This window comes from Erigeron canadensis, chromosome 4, assembly GCF_010389155.1.
Source record: "Erigeron canadensis isolate Cc75 chromosome 4, C_canadensis_v1, whole genome shotgun sequence".
NCBI classification, from domain to species: domain Eukaryota; kingdom Viridiplantae; phylum Streptophyta; class Magnoliopsida; order Asterales; family Asteraceae; genus Erigeron; species Erigeron canadensis.
The window spans coordinates 39734631-39754813 of record NC_057764.1 but is presented as its reverse complement, the minus strand read 5'-3'; the positions used below and the strand labels follow the sequence as shown (position 1 = coordinate 39754813).

At 34.6% G+C, this 20183-nt stretch overlaps 2 protein-coding genes across 2 annotated transcripts; both read left to right on the top strand.

Annotated features, from left to right (window-relative positions):
- The first annotated feature begins 5009 nt into the window (after window positions 1-5009).
- On the top strand, window positions 5010-13678 carry LOC122598059 (FIP1[V]-like protein). The gene is made up of 9 exons (XM_043770671.1): window positions 5010-6028; window positions 6749-7008; window positions 7304-7430; window positions 7545-7613; window positions 7694-7828; window positions 7958-8059; window positions 8460-8815; window positions 9307-10705; window positions 12666-13678. Exons 1-9 carry the CDS (start codon window positions 5189-5191, stop codon window positions 13194-13196), a joined length of 3819 nt encoding a protein of 1272 aa, XP_043626606.1. The 5' UTR covers window positions 5010-5188; the 3' UTR covers window positions 13197-13678.
- Window positions 13679-14770: 1092 nt separating this feature from the next.
- Window positions 14771-19717, top strand: LOC122598033 (actin-interacting protein 1-2-like). The gene is made up of 6 exons (XM_043770639.1): window positions 14771-15272; window positions 16069-16230; window positions 16399-16585; window positions 17062-17484; window positions 18374-18781; window positions 19436-19717. The coding sequence occupies exons 1-6, from the start codon at window positions 14881-14883 to the stop codon at window positions 19691-19693; spliced, it is 1830 nt and encodes a 609-aa protein (XP_043626574.1). The 5' UTR covers window positions 14771-14880; the 3' UTR covers window positions 19694-19717.
- The last annotated feature ends 466 nt before the right edge of the window (window positions 19718-20183 follow it).

Below are 20183 nucleotides of genomic sequence, written 5' to 3'. Positions count from 1 at the left end.
GCATCGCACGGGTACAAAGCTAGTATGTATTAGAGGGGGGGGGGGGCAGTTTTCAATGAAAAACATATGTTTTGCAAGGGTAAGGTCTAAATAATAACTTGGTAAGAATTCTACGGGCTAAAATTGAGAACTGTTTTCTATCTTCAATCCAATCCTGTAAATGGGATGATGAACACAACAACAAAGGAAAATCCTTTTGTATTCTTGAAGACACACACACAAAAAAAAACTCTTAAAAATAAAAAGAAAAAGCAACAAAAATTTTGGCACCCCCCCTCCCCCAATTTTCGGGGGATTAACGGTCACAAAGAGTTGGCTATATAATTAGAATCGCATTGCAATTCAAATACACATCTTACAAAAATTTCAAACAAAAGAAAACAAGAAAAAGAAATTCATATCTCACAAACCCTATCGTAATTCAAAAAACACCCAATTCAAAGATTTTATCTTTTTAATCTTAACCCATCTTGATTTTATAATTCAGATCATTAAAAACCCTAATTCAAAAAATTCATCTTTTTATACTTCTATATTATAATAATAACAATTCAGAAACCCCTATATCTTAAATCTGGCAATGGAATCAGAACGCATAATGTTAGTGGTATGTTTTCTATGGTTTGAATGTCTGCTTTCTTGTTCTATTAAATACTACATGTTTTATGGTTTGATGTTTATGTTAAATTTACTAAAAATCGTTTCTTGATTTTGTTTTTAAGTTATTTATTATTCTTATATTTCTGCATCCTGTCACAGGAGTACGATGATGATCTGGATGATGAGCATTACCTTGATTTTGATGCAGAGAACGGATCAGTTACGAATCTCACGAAGAAGGTGAAGATGGCAACCTAACCTCCCTTTCTTCATCTTTATATTAATCTTGTTTTATGGTTTCAAAATATCTGCTTTTCTGTTATATTTAAATACATGTTTTATGGTTTCAAAATATCGGCTTTCTTGATGTTTATGTTAATTTCTTTAAATCGTTAATCTAGGAATTTTACTAAAAATCGTTTCTTGATTCTATTTTTAGGTTTTCTTGCTTTACTTTATTATTCTTATATCCCTGCATCATGTCACAGGAGTACGATGATGACCTGGACGGCTTGACGAGAATCCAAGACAACTACCTTGATTTTGATGCAGAGAATGGATCAGCTATGAATTTCATGAAGAAGGTGAAGATGGCAACCAAACCTCCTTTTCTTCATCTTTATATTAATCTTGTTTTATGGTTTCAAAATATCTGCTTTCCTGTTCTATTTTAATACATGTTTTATCTTTCTCTTAAATCGTTGTTCTTCTTGTAGCCCGTCACACAGGAGTACGACGACGATGATATTGATGATGAGACCTACCTAGATGGGTTAAAAAGAATCTATGAATCTTAACCCCACTCTGAATGTCTGGATTTCATAAAGAGGGCCAAGATGGCACCAACACCCACACCTTTGGTGGTATGTTTCACAAACCTATCACGACCATATGGACCCTCCAACTACACCTACACTACAATAACTACAAACACAAGCAGAATTTTTGTAACGAATAATAAAGTAGAAGGAAATAAAAATTTTATTTTTTATTCTTGAGTTTTTTTAAAAAGAATAAGAAAGGATGGAAGGAAAAAAATGAAGGCCTTTTTATCCTAAATTTTTTCAACAAAAAATGACATGATTTGGAAGGAAAGGGTTATAACTTATTGGAAATTACTAATATACCCTCCTATCAAAGTTATAAAAAAATAACTTAAGTGGGGTATAATTGTAAAACTTTTTTTTTTATTTTCTTTTCCTTCAACTCAATAATGCGTTTTTTAATATACAATTCTTTTTCCTTTCTTTCTATATCCAAACATTTTCTTCCCTTTCTTTTAAATAAAACTTGAGAATACAGTGTTAATCTAATAACTATGAATCCTTAAATAGTTATATTAACTTCTTTCACTATAATTACCTTTACATTAATAGATTTATTATTTGTCACTGTAGCCGCCATCACTTCACCGCCACCCACCACCGTCGCCATATTGTGCGGATAAGTTTTTACTTTCTATTCATGTATAAGGTAGTATTTATATTGAGGTATAAGAGGGTTTATTGAGCATAGATTTCTTTTATGATTGTCGAAGTTTTAAAATTATTATTGTTTTTTAAACAAATCATTTAGTTTAACCTAATAATATTAGGAATCACATGATAAGTCTACTATTGGAAATGCTTTATAAAAAAGCTCATTACACGTTGACGCATCAACACCATTGTTTATTTTTAAATTTCTTTTTAAGAGTTGAAACTATTTTTTAAATATATGACATCTCGAAAAACTATAAAATTTATTACAAGTTTAAAAAAATCAACTAACTTAGATCAAATCAAAAAATGTTAAAGAGAAATTTTTTTTTTTTTAAAAAAAAAACATAGGATTGTAAGTTAACAAGAAAATTGGATTTCAAGATTAAAATTTTTTTAAACTAAACGGTGGGCCCATTTGACATCATCGTAAAAAAATGTCAAAGTTCACAAGGATGAAGCTATGAGTGTGACAACATAAAAATGATTCATGAACGGAATTCTAATGTTTTCTATTTTCATGCATCATACATGACTAATTTAATTTGATACAGGGAAGTGTTGATGTTTTGTTTTATATGATAACTAATCGATAATAGTTTTAAATTAAAGTTATGTTAGAGCGATAAACATTTTAATTAGTAGAAGTTATGTTTGTTTTTTACAAACATATATAACATATGAACTGGTTCAATTAAGCAAGCTAAAGAAAAAAGAGGGATAATACACAAAATTGATTTAATTGATAGAAATTGTGTTTGTAAAAAGTTTATAAATTTATAATAGTTATTTAGATTATAATATTTAAAGCGAATTATATTTAAAGCGAAGTACATTAATAACCTACACAAATCGCGTTGTTGCCACCGCCACTAAATGTTGCCGCCTATTATTTCGCCGTATCACATGGGTACTCGTCTAGTTTCAATAAAAGAAATAAGCAAACTTATGACAAAAGAACATTTTGTAAGTGGTTATTTCTTTATATCTCGTTTTTTTCATATACCCGTGTATAAAACACTTACGTATTATGTATTATTTTTTTTGTAATTTGAGGAATGTATTTAAGAAAATAAAATATGTGAAAATAAGAGCCATGTCCATAGAAATTTTTTTTTTAATGATTAAAGATAAAGTTTTGAAATATCTTCTAATAACATAGTTAAAAAGAAAAAAAATGTTTCACTTTTTTTAAAAGCTTATGCAGTAAATTTATAAGTTAGTCCTATACTCCAATTAGGGTTGAGCAAAAACCAACCGAAAAAACCAAGCTGGAAAAACAAAAGCCGAAAAATCCAATGTATTTTGGTTTTGGTTTTCTGAATATGGTCCGATTTTGGTTTCATACGTAAACCGAACCAAAACATATATTGTTTACTTAATTTTATAATTATTTCATTTTATTACTCATTTTTGGTAAATTTGTTAATATATTTGTATATATTAGTGTATAAAATAATATCATATGTTTTAGGTGAAAATAAACAACAAGATATACGGTTTATTAATTGCATACTGAAACAACGCGTAAAAGATATAAATAAATTTAACTTAGAAGTTTGTTTGAAGTAAGTATTTTAAGTTAGTACACCATATTTTGATGGATTTGTTGTCATTGTTGTAGTGTTTTTGTTATTAATATTGTTTGAAATATTTGTTGAAATTATATTGTAATCATAGAATAAAAACTTATAAAGCTTTCGATCCCAAGTTGGTTCAAACCCACAAGTGGTTAAAAAATGACTAAAACCGAAAAACCGAACCGAAATAAACTCCACCGAAAAAACTAAAACCGAAGAAACCGACAACCAATGGTTTAAGTTTTCAAAAACCGAATTATAATGGTTCAGTTTTCGGTTCTAGTCAAAAACTGACCCATACCGAACAGTACTCACCTCTAATTCTAATAAATTAAAGCTTATCTAAAACTTTTATAGCTTTTATATCCTAATTAGAAATGCTCTAAAAACACTTCCATTAAGATAAAACCAGACATTACTTACGTGTTAGGAATTTGATATTTTGACCCCAAAATGTTTTGTCTTTCTGGTCACATGACTAATAAGAGAATACTTAGAGGATTAAGATTATTTAGTGGAATCTGGGAGATAATTGAGAGGCGGAGGAGGGTTTTAGGGGTAGTGTCCTTACTAGCTAGGCAACTTAAGTTATTTCATTTCATAATTTGATTAACACCCGTTATCTTTCTTGGGCCCCATAAATTTTTAGTTAATTCTTTTTTATATGTATGTATGCATGGTTGTCTTCAAATCACAAGCCTGGTTTATTGCAATAGGTTATTTTAATTATGCCTTTATGTTTTTACGCTTTTATGTTGTTTAATATGTTTAATGTGGTTTCACGGTACATGTACGGTTGAACTTGTGCTAATGCATGTCTTTCTAATTCTAATGTAACTAGGTGATACTCGACCGATAGATATTACACTATTTGATTTTTACACTTTGGTCAAGAAAAAATATATTCGTTTCACTCCCTCATATCCCACGTAGAGTATAGAAATTGAATCTTATCTCTACTACTTCATAAAAATTATCTCATTATCTCTCTTAGCATTTTTCAACACTCTCTTTCATAAAAATGTTTCCATGTGAAATGAATATTCTACCTCTAATGAATTAATTAATTATCTCTTTTTTATTTATTAATTTAAATATTTCAACTTAAAATATCTATAATTTTTTAAAATAATTTACAACATAAATTCACTAACTCATAAAATAACTATATTACTCTATTTACTTCAATTATATTTATAGTAATAATAATCACACCGTCATCACCATTACCATTATCAACTACCGCTGTCATCATCATGTCGCATTGGGCAAGTAAGAGCATTATTATCATTTTTGATATTGGTTATTTGAAAAATAATTAAAAGAAAAATAAAAACAAAATACGGACCCTCTCAATAGAAAAAAATAAAAAAAATTATCAAACCCTAACTCTTTTTACACTCTCTCTTTCCGCCTACAAATTCTTCATCCCAAACACTGATCATCATCATCTTCATCATTCAATTGAAACCCTAGCGGTGCCATACATATATATCTGTATCTATATCTATATTACGATCCGGTTGAATAATGGAAGATGATGATGAGTTCGGAGATCTATACACGGATGTTCTCCAGCCGTTTCAGATGACGTCATCTTCATCAGCACCGCCGGTAGAATCAAAGCCACCGCCGGCTCCACCGCCGATTGGCAGGTCGATCGATCTGAATGATCGAATTCCGAGCGATGATGAAGAGATATTATACGGAACGAAGAATTCAGGTGATTTGAAAATTGATCAGAAGCCTGGATTGAATTTGAATATTGAATCAGGAGGAGGTAGGGTTTTGGTGAAGGAAGAAGAAAGTAAGGGTTTTGTTAAAGAAGAAGAAGAGGTGAATTATGTGGATGAAGTGAAAGGTGAAGAATTGATGAAATTTGGGATTGAAGAAGAAGAAGATGACGATGATGATGCTAATAATGTTGAGTTTGTGATACCGGGGTTATCGAATTCGGGCGTTTCTAGTTTGAGAGTCGCAGAGCTAAAAACGGAGGCAGGGGAAGGTGGTGTTGGGGATGAGTGGGATGATGATAGTGATAGTGAGGATGATTTGCAGATAGTGTTGAATGATGAAATGAATGGAGGTGGGATGATGATGGGAATTGGGATGGAAGGCGGGTTGGAGGAAGACGACGATGAAGACGGCGATAATTTAGTGATCGTCGAGGGAGATGTGAATCTTCAAGGAATGGAGGAGATGCAGGAATGGGGAGAAGATGGTGGACAAGGGGGAGAAGCAGGTGGAGAAAGGAAAGGCGATGGTGGCGATGGGAAAGGTGACAGTGGAGGCGTTGGAACAGGTGCGCAGAAGATTGGATACGGCGTCGTTGGTGGTCATGTGTATCATTCGTTTCATTCTCAGTTTAAGGTCAGTGATAATTGTGATACATGTTGGATTGTTGGGTGATGTATGTACTGATCTTGATATGTAAAACTGTTGTAGTTTGGATTGTTTATAGTTAGAAAAGACAGTAAATGTAATTACTTTTGACATATTAGCTGCAATGATTAAATTCAAGAGACCACTAAAAGTGGTTATATTGTACTCACTGTTTTATAATGATCAATAAAAGTAATTTTTTCTCTGATGGAAATATCTTCAGTATTTTGTTTTTATTTTTATTTGGTGATGGTTTTATGCAACATCCGTTTTGGGAAATCAATATTTATTTTTGTTTGAATTATATGCACAACTGTAAATGGTGTTAAGGTCACCATTTATGGACTCATGACAGTTCCGAGCAATTCGATTGAGCAACCAACATCTATGTTTCACATAGTTTTCAATTAGTATTTTTTTTCCATTATCTTTTCTCCCCTTGTCCACTGAATTGTCTCACATTGCATCAAACCTTCTAGTAGTTTCTTTACATTCCTCTTGGTTAGCACTCCTTAACTTGTTTAGCTTGGTGACTACCTGAGTTTAGTGATGATGTGATCATATAATTTCATTGACCATTCCATCTGAAGGGTGAATGATGGGCATCTGATAAAGTTTTTTGCTCATAATGTTTATTAAATTAGTATTAGCTTATGATGCATGCTAGTTATTCTGAATTTTAATCCTTTCTTGGTAAAAAATGTGTAGTATGTGAGACCTGGTGCTGCTCCTATGCCTGGAGCAGGTTCTGTAGCAACTGGAGGAGCCCCAGGCCAAGTACGTCCACCTGCAAGTATGTTACCTTTTGCTGGTAGAGGTAGAGGTGAATGGCGGCTACCTGGAATAAAAAATGTTCCTCCCAATATGCAGAAAAGTTTTCATTCAGGTTATGGGATGCCTGGTTGGGCAAACAATGGAGCAGGACGTGGATTTGGCAGTGGACTCGATTTCACACTTCCCTCACATAAGTAATGCCCATATACTGCTTCATTTCGCGGTGTTCCTTTTAATAATTTCCCACATATATCCGTTCTTTAAGTTTTTGTGAAATAATGTCATATATATAAATATATTATTGAGTTGTATCAGTTCACAAACAATCTTTAGGTGGTCTTGGGTGTCAATCCGAGTTTTGATTTTCAAATATATAATTAAATAGTCAAGAAATGAAGTCCGTGTTTGTGGACTAGTACAGGGATGATTAGTGTATGATAATTGATAACTACTATCACACTAACAACTTACCTGATATTGTCTCCTTAGGACTATATTTGAAGTGGACATTGATGGCTTTGATGAAAAACCATGGAGACTCCAGGGTATTGACATATCAGATTTTTTCAATTTCGGTATGAATGAGGAAAGTTGGAGGGAATATTGTAAACAACTGGTGAGTGCTACCAAATTGTCATGATTTCTTCTATATATTGTGAAAACGGTACATTTGTGGATCTTATTTTGGAAAACGGTGAGGTATAACTATTGCTTGTATATTTTTTTGCAGGAACAACATCGCATGGAGGCGACAATGCAAAGCAAAATTCGTGTCTATGAAAGTGGGAGGACTGAACAGGTATGCAATGCATGCATAACTTATGATATCGTCAATAAATTAGCAATTAATTATATATTCATGTATCATCATCATCTTAGGAGTATGATCCTGATCTCCCGCCAGAGCTAGCAGCAGCAGCAGGTCATGACTTGTTATCTGAAAATCGTAACATGGTAAAACCTGAGGTGCAAAATGACTTAGCAAAAGGATCTGTGCAGGCTCGTACGCAATTGGTAGGGACTAAAGTTCTCTGATTTACTTACTGAAAACCCTAGATCTACTTCTGGCATTTCATATTAGTACGCCACCTTCGATGAAACATTACATGGAAGACTAAATGATTGTTATTTTGGAAAATACAGCCAACTGGAAAAGCAATACAAGTGGAAACTAGTTATTCTGAACGGCTTCCTTCTATTGATACACGGCCACCACGGATGCGTGATTCTGATGCTATCATCGAGGTGAGTAGCTGAATCTATTTTTCTGTTTATTTATATCCGACTTGCACATAGATGATTTATTAGCCTCAGAAGTAGAAATATTGATCCATTACTGATGAGTTTGTCGATTTGGGATATATTTTATTTTTCAAATGGGTTTCACCATTCACGGATAAAATGAAGTATTGGCCGTTTTTTAGATATAACCTTTTAATCTTTATAGTAATAAAAAAGTACATTATTATTATAGTACTAGTAATCATATCTTACGCATCAATTTTCAGTAAAGAAAATAAGAGTTTAATTAAGAAGTATATCGGTCAACCCTTCACGTCCCTTTTTTTTAAAGCTGTTACATGACCCATTGGTTCCCATCTTCAATGATCTTCGATCACATAGCTAATATTTTCTTTGAAAACAGATTGTCTTGCAGAGATCTCCAGATCGTGAATCTCTTCCAGAAGACGATGTTGATGCTGCTGCTGAGCATCTTGTAGATATTCCTACAAAAGAAAGTCACAGAGAAGGTCCGGAAACTGAAGATGCAATTGGATCAGAAGATGATCATTTTGATAAGCCACATGCTTATAATGGTAGGAAGAGAGAAGGTTCTGGAAGAGGAGTCGTGGTCATTGGTTCTACACATGAGTTGGCATCTACAGGTGATCGGGTGTCACATTTTTCGGAAACAGAAGTTGAAGACCGTTATAATTCAAGAGGCAAGACTTCGTCCTACCCTAGCAAGAAACATAACTCTTCTCGCAATCACATTGAGAGGTATGATTTATTGTTGCAGGACAAATATATGCTATTTTTAAAGCATGCAGTTTGTACTATATTCATCAGGTAATGGGATTAAGTAACTAAATTGGTGATGATTTAAGGCAGTGTAGTCACTAGCCAGTTCTGCACATTACAGATTGAGAGTAGTTTGATTTTTGTTGTATTTTTTTACCTGGGTGCAAAATTTCTATTATTTCCATGCAAACGGATGTAATCATGAGCATTGGTTATTGAATGATTGATTTAAGAATTGAGATCTTTTTATTTATGTGAAGTAATTTAGGTATCTTTGGCTGTGACTTGAGGTATCTGGTTATTTATATTTGAATTCAAATATATTTCTTTTTAATATTCTTCTTTTTTCGAAAAATGATCTTTCAATATTTTCTCTCTATTGTATCCATATCTTGTTTTGGAATGCGTATAGGTTTCCAAGTATGTCATTGTGAACAAGCATCCCTCATCTTTCTTTTATATTATTGTAGGCCAATGAAGAGAGCAGCAGCCGACAGATCACCTCGTTTGATGGATAGCGGAACTCCACAGGATAAAATTTTTAATAATCAAAACGACGAGTCAACTGAAAGTGTTGACCGTAATCAGAGTCTATCATCATCTCCTGTGACACTAGGCAGTGCTGAAGATCGAAGCGTTGACCAAAATAATGGTACTAAAGAAGATGTTATAGTTACTGATGGAAATACATATGCTGATGATACTTTTAAAGACGAGAAAATAAGACATACAATGAAAAAACAAAAACTCATCACTCGAGTTGAACTTTCTTCTGTTGAAAGAGGTGAAGATGGAGAGGATTCGAAAGCTGCAAGAAGTAGTGAAAACAGCAAAGCAAGATCCGGAAGTAGCAAAGATATGGAGCATGAAGTGGTTCAAGTTCGGGGTTCAATTTATAGCGGAAACATCCGGAAACCTGCCAATGAAGATGAGCATAGTCATCGAACCAGAGGTCGTGATGAGAAACAAGAGCGAGAAAGGCACCAGATGCCAATGAAGGGTATGGAAGATCCGTATACTCAAAGAAAGTGGGAATCCAATCAAGGGTATCGGTCACACGTGAAATCTGAAAATTTTGATAGAAAACAGGGGAGAGAACCCGAAGGAGTGTGGCTTGAAGATATGAGGAAGAGAAGCCATGATGAGGAAATGGTGTCGCGCCACCGACACAAGGCTCGGGAAAATGAAAGAAGTGATAAAAATGAACATCGGTCAAGAAAACCATTGGAAAACGGTATTTGGAAGGGCGACCATGATAGAGATATGATTCCTCAATTGAAGCGCGATGATGGTTTTAAAACCCGTCATAACATTCCAGATGGTATGCATAGCAAAAGAGAGACGAGCATAAAAGAAAGCACGAGTCGGCGGAAACGAGAAAGAGATGATATTTTGGATCAGTCTAAACGAGATGATGAACAACACTTGTTTAGGTACAAAGAAGAGGGTCGATTGCAGAGAGAGAAAGTAGAGAGACAAAGGGAAAGGGACGAGTGGAAAGAAAGAGACAGTCATAGAGGAGGACATTCTAGAATGAAGGAAGATTATAGAACTTCAGAAAAAGAATATCCCTTCAAAGAGGTGGTTCGGGAACCGATAAGTAGAAGGGAAAAGTTTGAAAATGAAAGCGTTCCTAGACATCGAGGGCGTGAAGATGCGTATGCACATGGAAACAAGATAAATAATGAAGAAAGAATATCGAGACATGATAGGGGATATACTGCTAGTTCTAAAGATATGCATGGGGTGCAAGAGAAAAAGCATAAAGAATCTGTAAGGAAGGGTAAGGAAACTGATGGTGGTGTTCACAGTTCCCTAGCTACTTCAAGGAGGAATCGTGAAGATCATATCAGTCAGAAAAGTGAGCGGGTACGTAAATCACTAGACACCAAAGTTTAGTATACTTTTTGAAAAAAAAAAAAGCTTCGATTGTTCAGTTATGTCAAATCGATCTGAATATATGATACTTAGGAAACATAATCTCATAATGTACCTTATGCTTCATTGGTTTTTCTCGAACTGTGGGAAGCCAAGTTATGATAGCTGATAAATGTATAGGAGGAAGAAAGAAAGATAGATGAAGCTTACCTTGAGAGTTTCATTTATTCATTGTCGCTTACAAGCTGTTACTTAGTTGCATGCTTTCAAGAGGATTCAGTTAGTTAAAATTTTTTGAATTGAAGACGTAGGATGAGATCAGTTTCGTTTGGCATAAACATAGTGCACGGTGCAGTCATGTTGCCTTTAAAAAAACAAATTCAAAGCTGGTTTTACATCCTTGTATACCTGGTGATCAATGTTATTTACTTAGTTTCGTTATGACCTTGGTTGCCTTCATGTTCATCTTTTGTCAGAAGGGATGCAGATGAGTCATGCACAAAATCTTAGAATACTTTCATATTCGTTTAGGGTTTTATGAACTTCAGGCTGATTTTTGTTGTCAGAGGATTTGGTCAAAAAGGTAGCTAGATGTCTAAATAAGCAGTTCTAGTTAGGGGGTAATTTACTTGGTTAATAAGTTTGTTATTTAGGTACATTTGGCTACCCTTTTGTCCATTTTAGTGCGATTAACTGACACGATTAGCTTTTAAGTAGTTACAGTTTATTCTTCCTTCAGTATACTAGTTTTGATTTGAGACTTGACCAATTTGATTTCTATTCTGTAGAATAACAAACTTACTCTATTTCGAGGTAATCTTTTCTATTTTCATTATGTTTTGATATTTTCTTTTTATGAATATAAGCAACAATTACATTCTTAAACTAATTAGCGTACATACTAGTTAAAACCCTGAACTATGTACTCTTCGCTGCAACAACCTGTCTCCCATAGATAGAAAAGGGAGAAAGAGTTCAAGTGGGTGACTGGGTAAATTTATAACAACTCGTTTTTAAAAACTCATACCACGTGTATCAAAGGAGCAAGAAGATTGATCTCCTGATATGCCTTAATTCACGGTCTACTAATAATGCAATATTAGCCTATCGTTTTGGGCTTGGGTACAAATGATGTCCAAACAGTAGCTCTCAAGAGTTTCTACATCTGTAGCGTTCTATGCTGCGGATCACTTACTCACGACTTACCTTCCAATATACATGCGCCTTATCTCTCTTGTTATTGTTTTAATAGCACACACATGCTGTATGTAGGATTGTAGGTTTATTATGTGTTTTTGCATTTCCCATCATAATCGTATCTTGTCACAAAGGGCACATTACCTCATCTAACTGTGCTCTTTACATAGCTTAATAGTTTATATCTTTAAGATCTTGTCCAGTTACTTTCATTTTTTTCTGAAAGAATCTTTAAAAAATGTTTTTATTTTTATTAGTAATCTACAAGAAGTACAATATATGTTTTTCTATTGGTCCTAAGATGATGTTATCGGACAGTCAATTGTAAGCAGGCTAAATTTTTTGTTAATTTGTGAAACTACAAAGGTAAACCCAAACAGGTTGAACTCTAATGACAACTTTTTTTGTTGAGAAATTTATGTTAGCTTAATTTGTTGTAATTTCCTCTAATTGAATTATGTCCTTAATGCTTAATATGTGCTCTTGGAAATGTTATTCAATTTATTGATTTATATCTCATGTTATGGTCATTACCTTTCTGCTCGTCAGTCTTGCTATGTGGCCACACCCGATACTTCTGGTTTGTCTGTCTTTTATTTAAAAGAAACAGGTGTATGGCTTACTTGGATTTGGATCTAATGATTATTTTCTGTTTTAAAACGAACCTTGTATTTACAAGGTCAAAATGGTCAAGGTTATATGAATCCGGTACTACCTTTTGGTCAGATATTATATTTATCTTTGGTGTGATTAGGCGAGCTCGAGAGGCATGCTTGAACAACGAAGTAGCGATCAAAACCCCATGCCACGGAAATCTTCTAAAAAACACAAGGAAAATGCTTCATCCGAGGATGAACAACAAGAATCGAAGAAAGGACGTTCAAAACTAGAAAGATGGACAAGCCACAAAGATAGGGATTTCAATCTGCCGACTAAAACATCAGCCTCACTTGATCTGAAAGAAACTGATAGATATAATGACAATGGTCCCCCTTCAAAACCTCTGGAAGAATCTTCCAAGCCTCAAGAGATCATTGAGACTCCAAAGCCTTTGGCGGAAGAGAAAAATGATGATCCAAAACCAGAAGATAAACATTTGGACACAGTTGAGAAGTTGAAAAAACGAAGTGAGCGGTTCAAGCTTCCTATGCCAAGTGAGAAGGAAGCTTTGATAATCAAAAAGATTGAAAACGAACCATTGCCTTCGGTCCAACCTGAAATCCGACCCGAGTCTGATGTCAAGCCCGAGCGGCCTGCTCGGAAACGCCGATGGACAAGTGGCTAAAATTATCAATAAAAACCAGGAAAATTTCTGGCTGGCTCGACTAGGCTTATGAACTTTGTAACAATGATGTAGCCTTTTACTATTAATTTTTTACTTTTTTTTTATATATAAAGGTGTATTGTATATTTTGTGCGGAAAATGTAACGATATGGTGACCAAAGTTGGCACAGAACATGTTATATCAAGTGACATTATTATAGTTGAGCTTTAGGACTTGTAGAAGCTAATCCAACAGCCTTCTTCATCCTGCAAGAAGTTTGATTGTGATGTAGCCTTTTTTCTCCCTGTGATGGGAAGTTACAGTAGCTGCAGATGAATGGGAGGGTTATTTTCCAAAGACGCATGAGGTATGCTCAGCTCGTCAGCCACGGAAAGTTCTCTAAAATACATACATGTTTATCATTTTTGTTACAGGAACATGTAGTTAAGAAGGTAGCCCTTTTTTATATATAGAAAATTATTTGGGTGATCTTGGCAATTTATACTCGTTGGATCTTTTCAATCTGTTTTGTTTGACTTGCTTTTAGACTTTTAGTATGTGGTATGGTTTTTATTCTTTTAACATTTAGAAAATAATCACAACCTTCATTTATTTATTGTGGTCATTTATAGTTTGGAATGGTTTTGATGGAGCACTTTCCTTGTACTTGGAACTTTTGTTTTATATCATTTTATCACATAGGTACATCTTGATAAACAACTGAATTGTTTGTGTATCTATGAATGAATTCTTTCACATGTGATATAATATATAACTACGAAACGCGTATCACACCGCCTAGTCGCCTACAATAATGATCACATGCAAGCACAAGTGCGAATCATGTTGTGATAACCCTTCCACCGGATGTTCTTACTATAAATGACAATTAAATAAAAGATTTTGCTTCTGTTAAGGAAAAGATTTTGTTAATGAACCGAAGGGTTGTTACAATTAACAATTAGCTCATTATTAGAAGTATAACAACCATCAATGAATGAATTGGTACTTGTAAATACCTGATATTAAGGTTTAAGTTCAAATCTGGGTATTTAGAGACAGTTTTTAATTTCATATGAAATTGGAGTTTCATAATTGAAAAAAAATACCGTGAAATCCATTTAGTTAATAAAAAGTTATTCGAAGTATGGATATAAGTGACGAACAACCTTATATTCCCTTTTACTAATATATAATATTATTTGAATTAACATTTTCTTTGTATTAGTCATCTACCAAATTGAAGAAAATATTAATAATGAGTGACAAACGTGTGGAATTTTTTTTTTTTGAGTGACAAGCCCGTAGGGTTTTTTCTTCAGAACTCCGTGATCACATCCTGTCCGGGTTATCCAGGATTTAACAGGGTACGAGCATATAACTTTTAACTGATAAAAAAATTGGAAAGTGATATTCGTATCATTTATTTTGATTGATGTACCACAACTGTGCATTACTAATTTGTACAGTCGGTTATACAATTTATATTGTGAAAAAAAAAAAACCAAAATTTTTTAATATCATAGTTATGAAATACTGTCTCTTGAATGATACACCCCACGTTGTTTTCGCAAAAAAGTAATCAATCAATCAACGGATCCATCCCATTTCCCCGTGTTGTATCCTTTCATTCATTTCTTCATAACATTCCCTTCCATTCCATTCCCTTCCCCTGCAAAAAAATAAAAAAAAAGTTTCACAAAAATGGCTCAACTGATAGAAACATACGCATGCATCCCGTCAACAGAGCGCGGCCGTGGAATCCTAATCTCCGGCGACCCGAAAACAAACTCATTTCTATACTGCAATGGGCGATCAGTGATAATACGTTATCTGGAAAGACCATTAGATGTACAAGTATATGCAGAACATGCTTATCAAACAACTGTAGCAAGATTCTCACCAAATGGCGAATGGATCGCATCTGCTGATGTTTCTGGGACTGTTAGGATCTGGGGTACCCATAATGGGTTTGTTTTGAAAAATGAGTTTCGGGCTTTGTCTGGTCGGATTGATGATCTTCAATGGTCTGCTGATGGTATGAGGATTGTTGTCTCTGGTGATGGCAAGGGCAAGTCCTTTATTCGCGCTTTTATGTGGGTTTTCCATTTTCTCTCTTTTTTTGATTATAATGTGTTTGATGAAATGCCTCAATGAACTTTTGTTGCAATGTGATAGACTAATGTAGTAATCAGATTTTCTTTGAATAAAGGTTAAATTTTGTAGCTATTTCTTCTTGATCATAATGGGGTGCTGTGAAATGACTCAATGAAGCTTTTATGGCCTTTTTTGGTTTTGTTCAAAATAGTTGTTTTTTAATGTGGGGATTTAAGTTTGTATTACTTTTGAAACTGGGGAACCCGGAGGATTGGTTATACGGCCTATAGGTTTATTTATCATATATCCTTAAAGATAAGACCTGTAATTGTTGAATATTGATTAAGCATTTTCGATAGGATGCATATAAGTTTTCAACCAATAAGAGCTACGATTTGACTTTTTTGCCATGTTTGTTTGTTCGCACCTAGCTCCATTTCGCATGGAAGTTTGACCCACAGGCTTCTGCCTAGCGGTATCAGTAGCAGCTTATAGCTCATAGGTTGTGGGTTGTTAAACCTTGTAGTAGACAGTTATCAGTTATTTGACATCATTATGGTGGCCCTGCTGTCTATATATTTATAAGGTCTCTTTTAGATTACTTGAGGCTATTGAAAGATTAAAATCCCAATCTTTGTGGCTTGTCCACTTTTCTGGTTTCACAAGTCCTTCTTTTGATTCTTGTTTCTCTTCCTGTGATGAAGCACTTATATTATTTAATTATGAACATGTTTGTGTTGTGAACTTTGTGATTTTGCCAAATTGACTTATACTCATTACAACAATCTTAATCAGGTGGGACTCTGGAAGCAATGTTGGAGAATTTGACGGTCACTCAAGGAGAGTTTTAAGCTGTGCATTCAAGCCAACAAGGCCTTTCCGCATAGTCTCATGTGGAGAGGATTTCTTGGTGAACTTCTATGAAGGACCACCCTTTAAGTTCAAGCAGTCACATAGGTTTGTAACTTTGTACCATAAAAAGACCGATATAGTATCTGAATGATGATATTTATTTATTTTATTTTTTCCATCTAAAGATGAATATTACAACAGCTAGCAGAGCAATCAAGTTACCTTTGTTGCATTTGGTATGACTGGAATGTTTATTGGTACTATCATATGCAGGGATCACTCAAATTTTGTCAACTGTGTAAGGTTTTCACCTGATGGCACCAAATTCATTACTGTTAGCTCTGACAAGCAGGGACTATTATATGATGGAAAAACTGCCGAGAAGAAGGGTGAGTTGTCCTCAGAGGATGCTCACAAAGGTAGTATATATGCTGTTAGCTGGAGTCCTGATAGCAAGCAGGTAGAAAAAAAGATAAGTTGTTTTTTTTATGTTTGCGTTTTGTCCAAATATAGGATTTTTCCTTTTTTATGTATTTCGTCTCAGAACAGATGAGTGATTCGTTTTCTTGAGTTGTTTTTGTTGTGTTAGTCATGAAAATTCCCACCCATTTAACATTTGAGCGGGTTGTTTAGGATTATGTCATTTTATCTCTAATGGGTCAAAAAGGTATATTAAGAACAAATCTCGTAAGGAAACTTTTCAAGCTGGTTGAAAGCTGTCCGAAGTGTATTTTAAATGCCTAAAAGTCGTAAATACATTAAATAGATGTAAATTATTATGGATATAGTATAGTTTTTGTAAACGTTATGACATGTAATGTCCCAGTACACAACCTACCTGTACCAAGTATTTTTACACTTCTGTGCTTTATTTTCATTTGTTATTGTACTATTTGGCATCTCATATATAATTCTGCATTCTTCACCCTGTTATAGGTGCTAACTGTATCAGCCGATAAGACTGCAAAAATTTGGACAATATCAGAGGATTTCAATGGGACTGTGGCAAAGACATTATCTTGTCCGGGCTCTGGTGGTGTGGAAGACATGCTAGTTGGGTGTCTTTGGCAAAATGATTATGTAGTTACTGTCTCTCTTTGTGGCACTATATATGTATATTCTGCTAGTGATCTCGATAAAGATCCAATGATTCTGTGTGGACACATGAAGAATGTTAATTCACTTGCAGTGCTTAAAAGTGACCCACAGATTATTCTGTCCAGCAGCTATGATGGATTAATATTTAAGTGGACTCGAGGGTTTGGCTACAGTGGTAAGTTAGAGAGGAACGATAAAAACCAAATTAAATGTCTTGCTGCTGTTGACGAGGAGATCATGTCGTCTGGATTTGACAATAAGGTACATACTCCTTTCAAGATTTTCATACAGTCATGCTTGTGTGACTTCTATAAATGTATAATGTTATTATCTTTATAAGGAACTTGTTATGTGCAGGTGGGGAAATGGTCGGATTGGGTTATGGGTCAAAACATGGTTAGGTCAAATTGGGTAACTTGAGGTATGGGTTCAATTGGGTTCAATTGGAAAACCCTTCGTCAATTTTTTTTAAATATATATAATCAAATGTGATTATTATATCATTTAATAGTTATTTCAACTTTTAACTTTAAATAAAATGATTCGGCTATTCTTTGCATCAAAAATTGGGTGAATAGCAAGAAAATGCAGTATATTATAAGCTTTATTTATAACTATTGGATGCAAAAATACCATATCTTACCAAATGTATGCAATGTTTTTGCATTAAATGGTAAGTATGTAATATAGAAAGGGTTAAAAGGCTTAGCCCACTTGGTAGAGGCTCTTGCCTCATAAGGTGAAGTCCAGAGTTCACTCTTTTATCCGTGGCAGGCGTGTACTTAGCTTATTTGTGGGTCAGTTAGAGTAGTGTAGTTTTGCTGTTTAAAAGAAAAATAGTGTTAAAAGGCAATATGTTGTAATTATCGGTTAAATAGTGAGCAGTACATTGCATTTTATTGTAGTATGCCCTCAATATACTCTTTTGGCAGCTTTTCACATGTTTGACCCCTCAACGCATTTCCTTCTAAGTTTTTTTTTTTTTTTTGATCTTTTGCCTCAGGTAGAGATAATACATAATCTGAATTGAACCATTTATATATACATGGGTTGATATTGCGACCAATATCCTGAATGCATGATTTCATGCCTTTTACTTTCAAATTCAGAGCTTAGGGTAATGTCAACAGTTTTTTCTCGTTGTACTCAGATCTGGAGGATTCCTATAAGTGGAGATCAATGCTCTGAGGCAAATATCGTCGACATTGGCAGTCAACCGAAGGACTTGAGCTTGGCTCTGAATGATCACGAACTTGCATTGATTGCAATTGAGACAGGTGTCGTCCTCCTTCGTGGTACACAAGTCTTGTCAACTGTTGACCTAGGGTTTACTGTGGCTGCATGTGCAATTGCCCCTGATGGAACCGAAGCGGTTGTTGGTGGCCAAGATGGTAAATTGCACATATATTCAGTCAGTGGTGATTCTCTGACGGAAGAAGCTGTCCTTGAAAAGCATCGAGGTGCTATTACTGTGATACGTTATTCTCCTGATGTTTCTATGTTTGCCTCTGCTGATGCCAACAGAGAAGCTGTTGTATGGGATCGGGTCTCAAGAGAGGTATTCTTATGGCTTCTGTAATATATAGGGCTACATGTAGATATCTTATCATCTGCTTGTATCCCATATCTAAGTTATTGGTATCATATATCCATTTTTGTATTAGATTGCTTCTCGTACAACTATAGTTCTTAGTATGTCTGACACAAATTGGTATCCCATGCTGACAGTTAGAGTTCACAAACTGTATGGGTAGGGTAGGGAAACTGATGAGTCAAGACTGGCCTGGGTTGAAATTAACTTTACTTTAGTATGGGTCAAAGCGTGTTGAGACTTATTTAAAAATGGGAAGCTCGGAACTTACCCAATGCATTACGTATGATTATAATACTTGGTTGTTGCAATAATAATAACAAAAAATTCAAAATTTAATCTGTTAAGAAGTTGTACTCAGTAGAAATACTCTCTGGACAACTTTTAACCAGTTTGACCCATTAAAATGTTTTGATTTGACCCCTGTGACCAATTTCAAATAAACCATAACCAACAAAGTCCATTCGTAGGTAAAGGAGCTGGGATTGCCCATGTATGAGTCCAAGTTCAGTAAAAACGAATATATGTATATCCTGGTCCAGTATGCTCATATTTGATCTTGTTATGTGCTAAAGGCAATATCAAATTGTGACAAGTTATATCTGTTTCTGTTATGAACAGATTAAGCTCAAGAACATGTTATACCACACGGCTCGTATAAACAGTCTAGCGTGGTCTCCTGATAACACTATGGTTGCAACTGGATCTCTGGATACATGTGTTATTGTATATGAAATTGGCAAGCCCGCCTCGAGTCGTACGACTGTAAAGGGAGCGAACCTGGGTGGCGTTTATGCAGTTGCCTTTGTTGATGAAAACACTGTTGTGAGTTCTGGTGAAGATGCTTGTATTCGTTTATGGCAGATTACTCCACAATAAATAAGGAATCAAGAGGAGGGGGGGGGGGGGTACTATCTCTTTTGTCCTTTTTGTATAGCTAGGTTTGCAATCGTGAGCCGGTGTGGATAAGGCAGTTGTAGAAGTTGATAGGGAGGGATGTTTTCTTGGTCGGGTTTGAAGTAACCCTCGACCATCTTTTTATAAGATAATTTTTCAGGTAAAACCGAGGCTACGTGGATGTCAAAGAGATGCTTTTTAATCACTGGACAATCATCAAAATATGTATGGTGTGTTTCAAGAGAAGGTGATGTTGTTGGATTTGGTTTGTGTTATGATGTAATAAAGAATGATGTTTTGTTGATATGTTTTCTTTCTATGTTGTAATAACTACTTTTGGAGTTGCTACAGTTTGTTATAATTGTTGTTGAATGGTGACAATGTAATTCATTTGATTTGATTCTCCAAAAGTCCCATCCGAGGTGCTTAATTATTTAAGTTGTGTTTTTTTATTGGAAAATGATCCCTACAC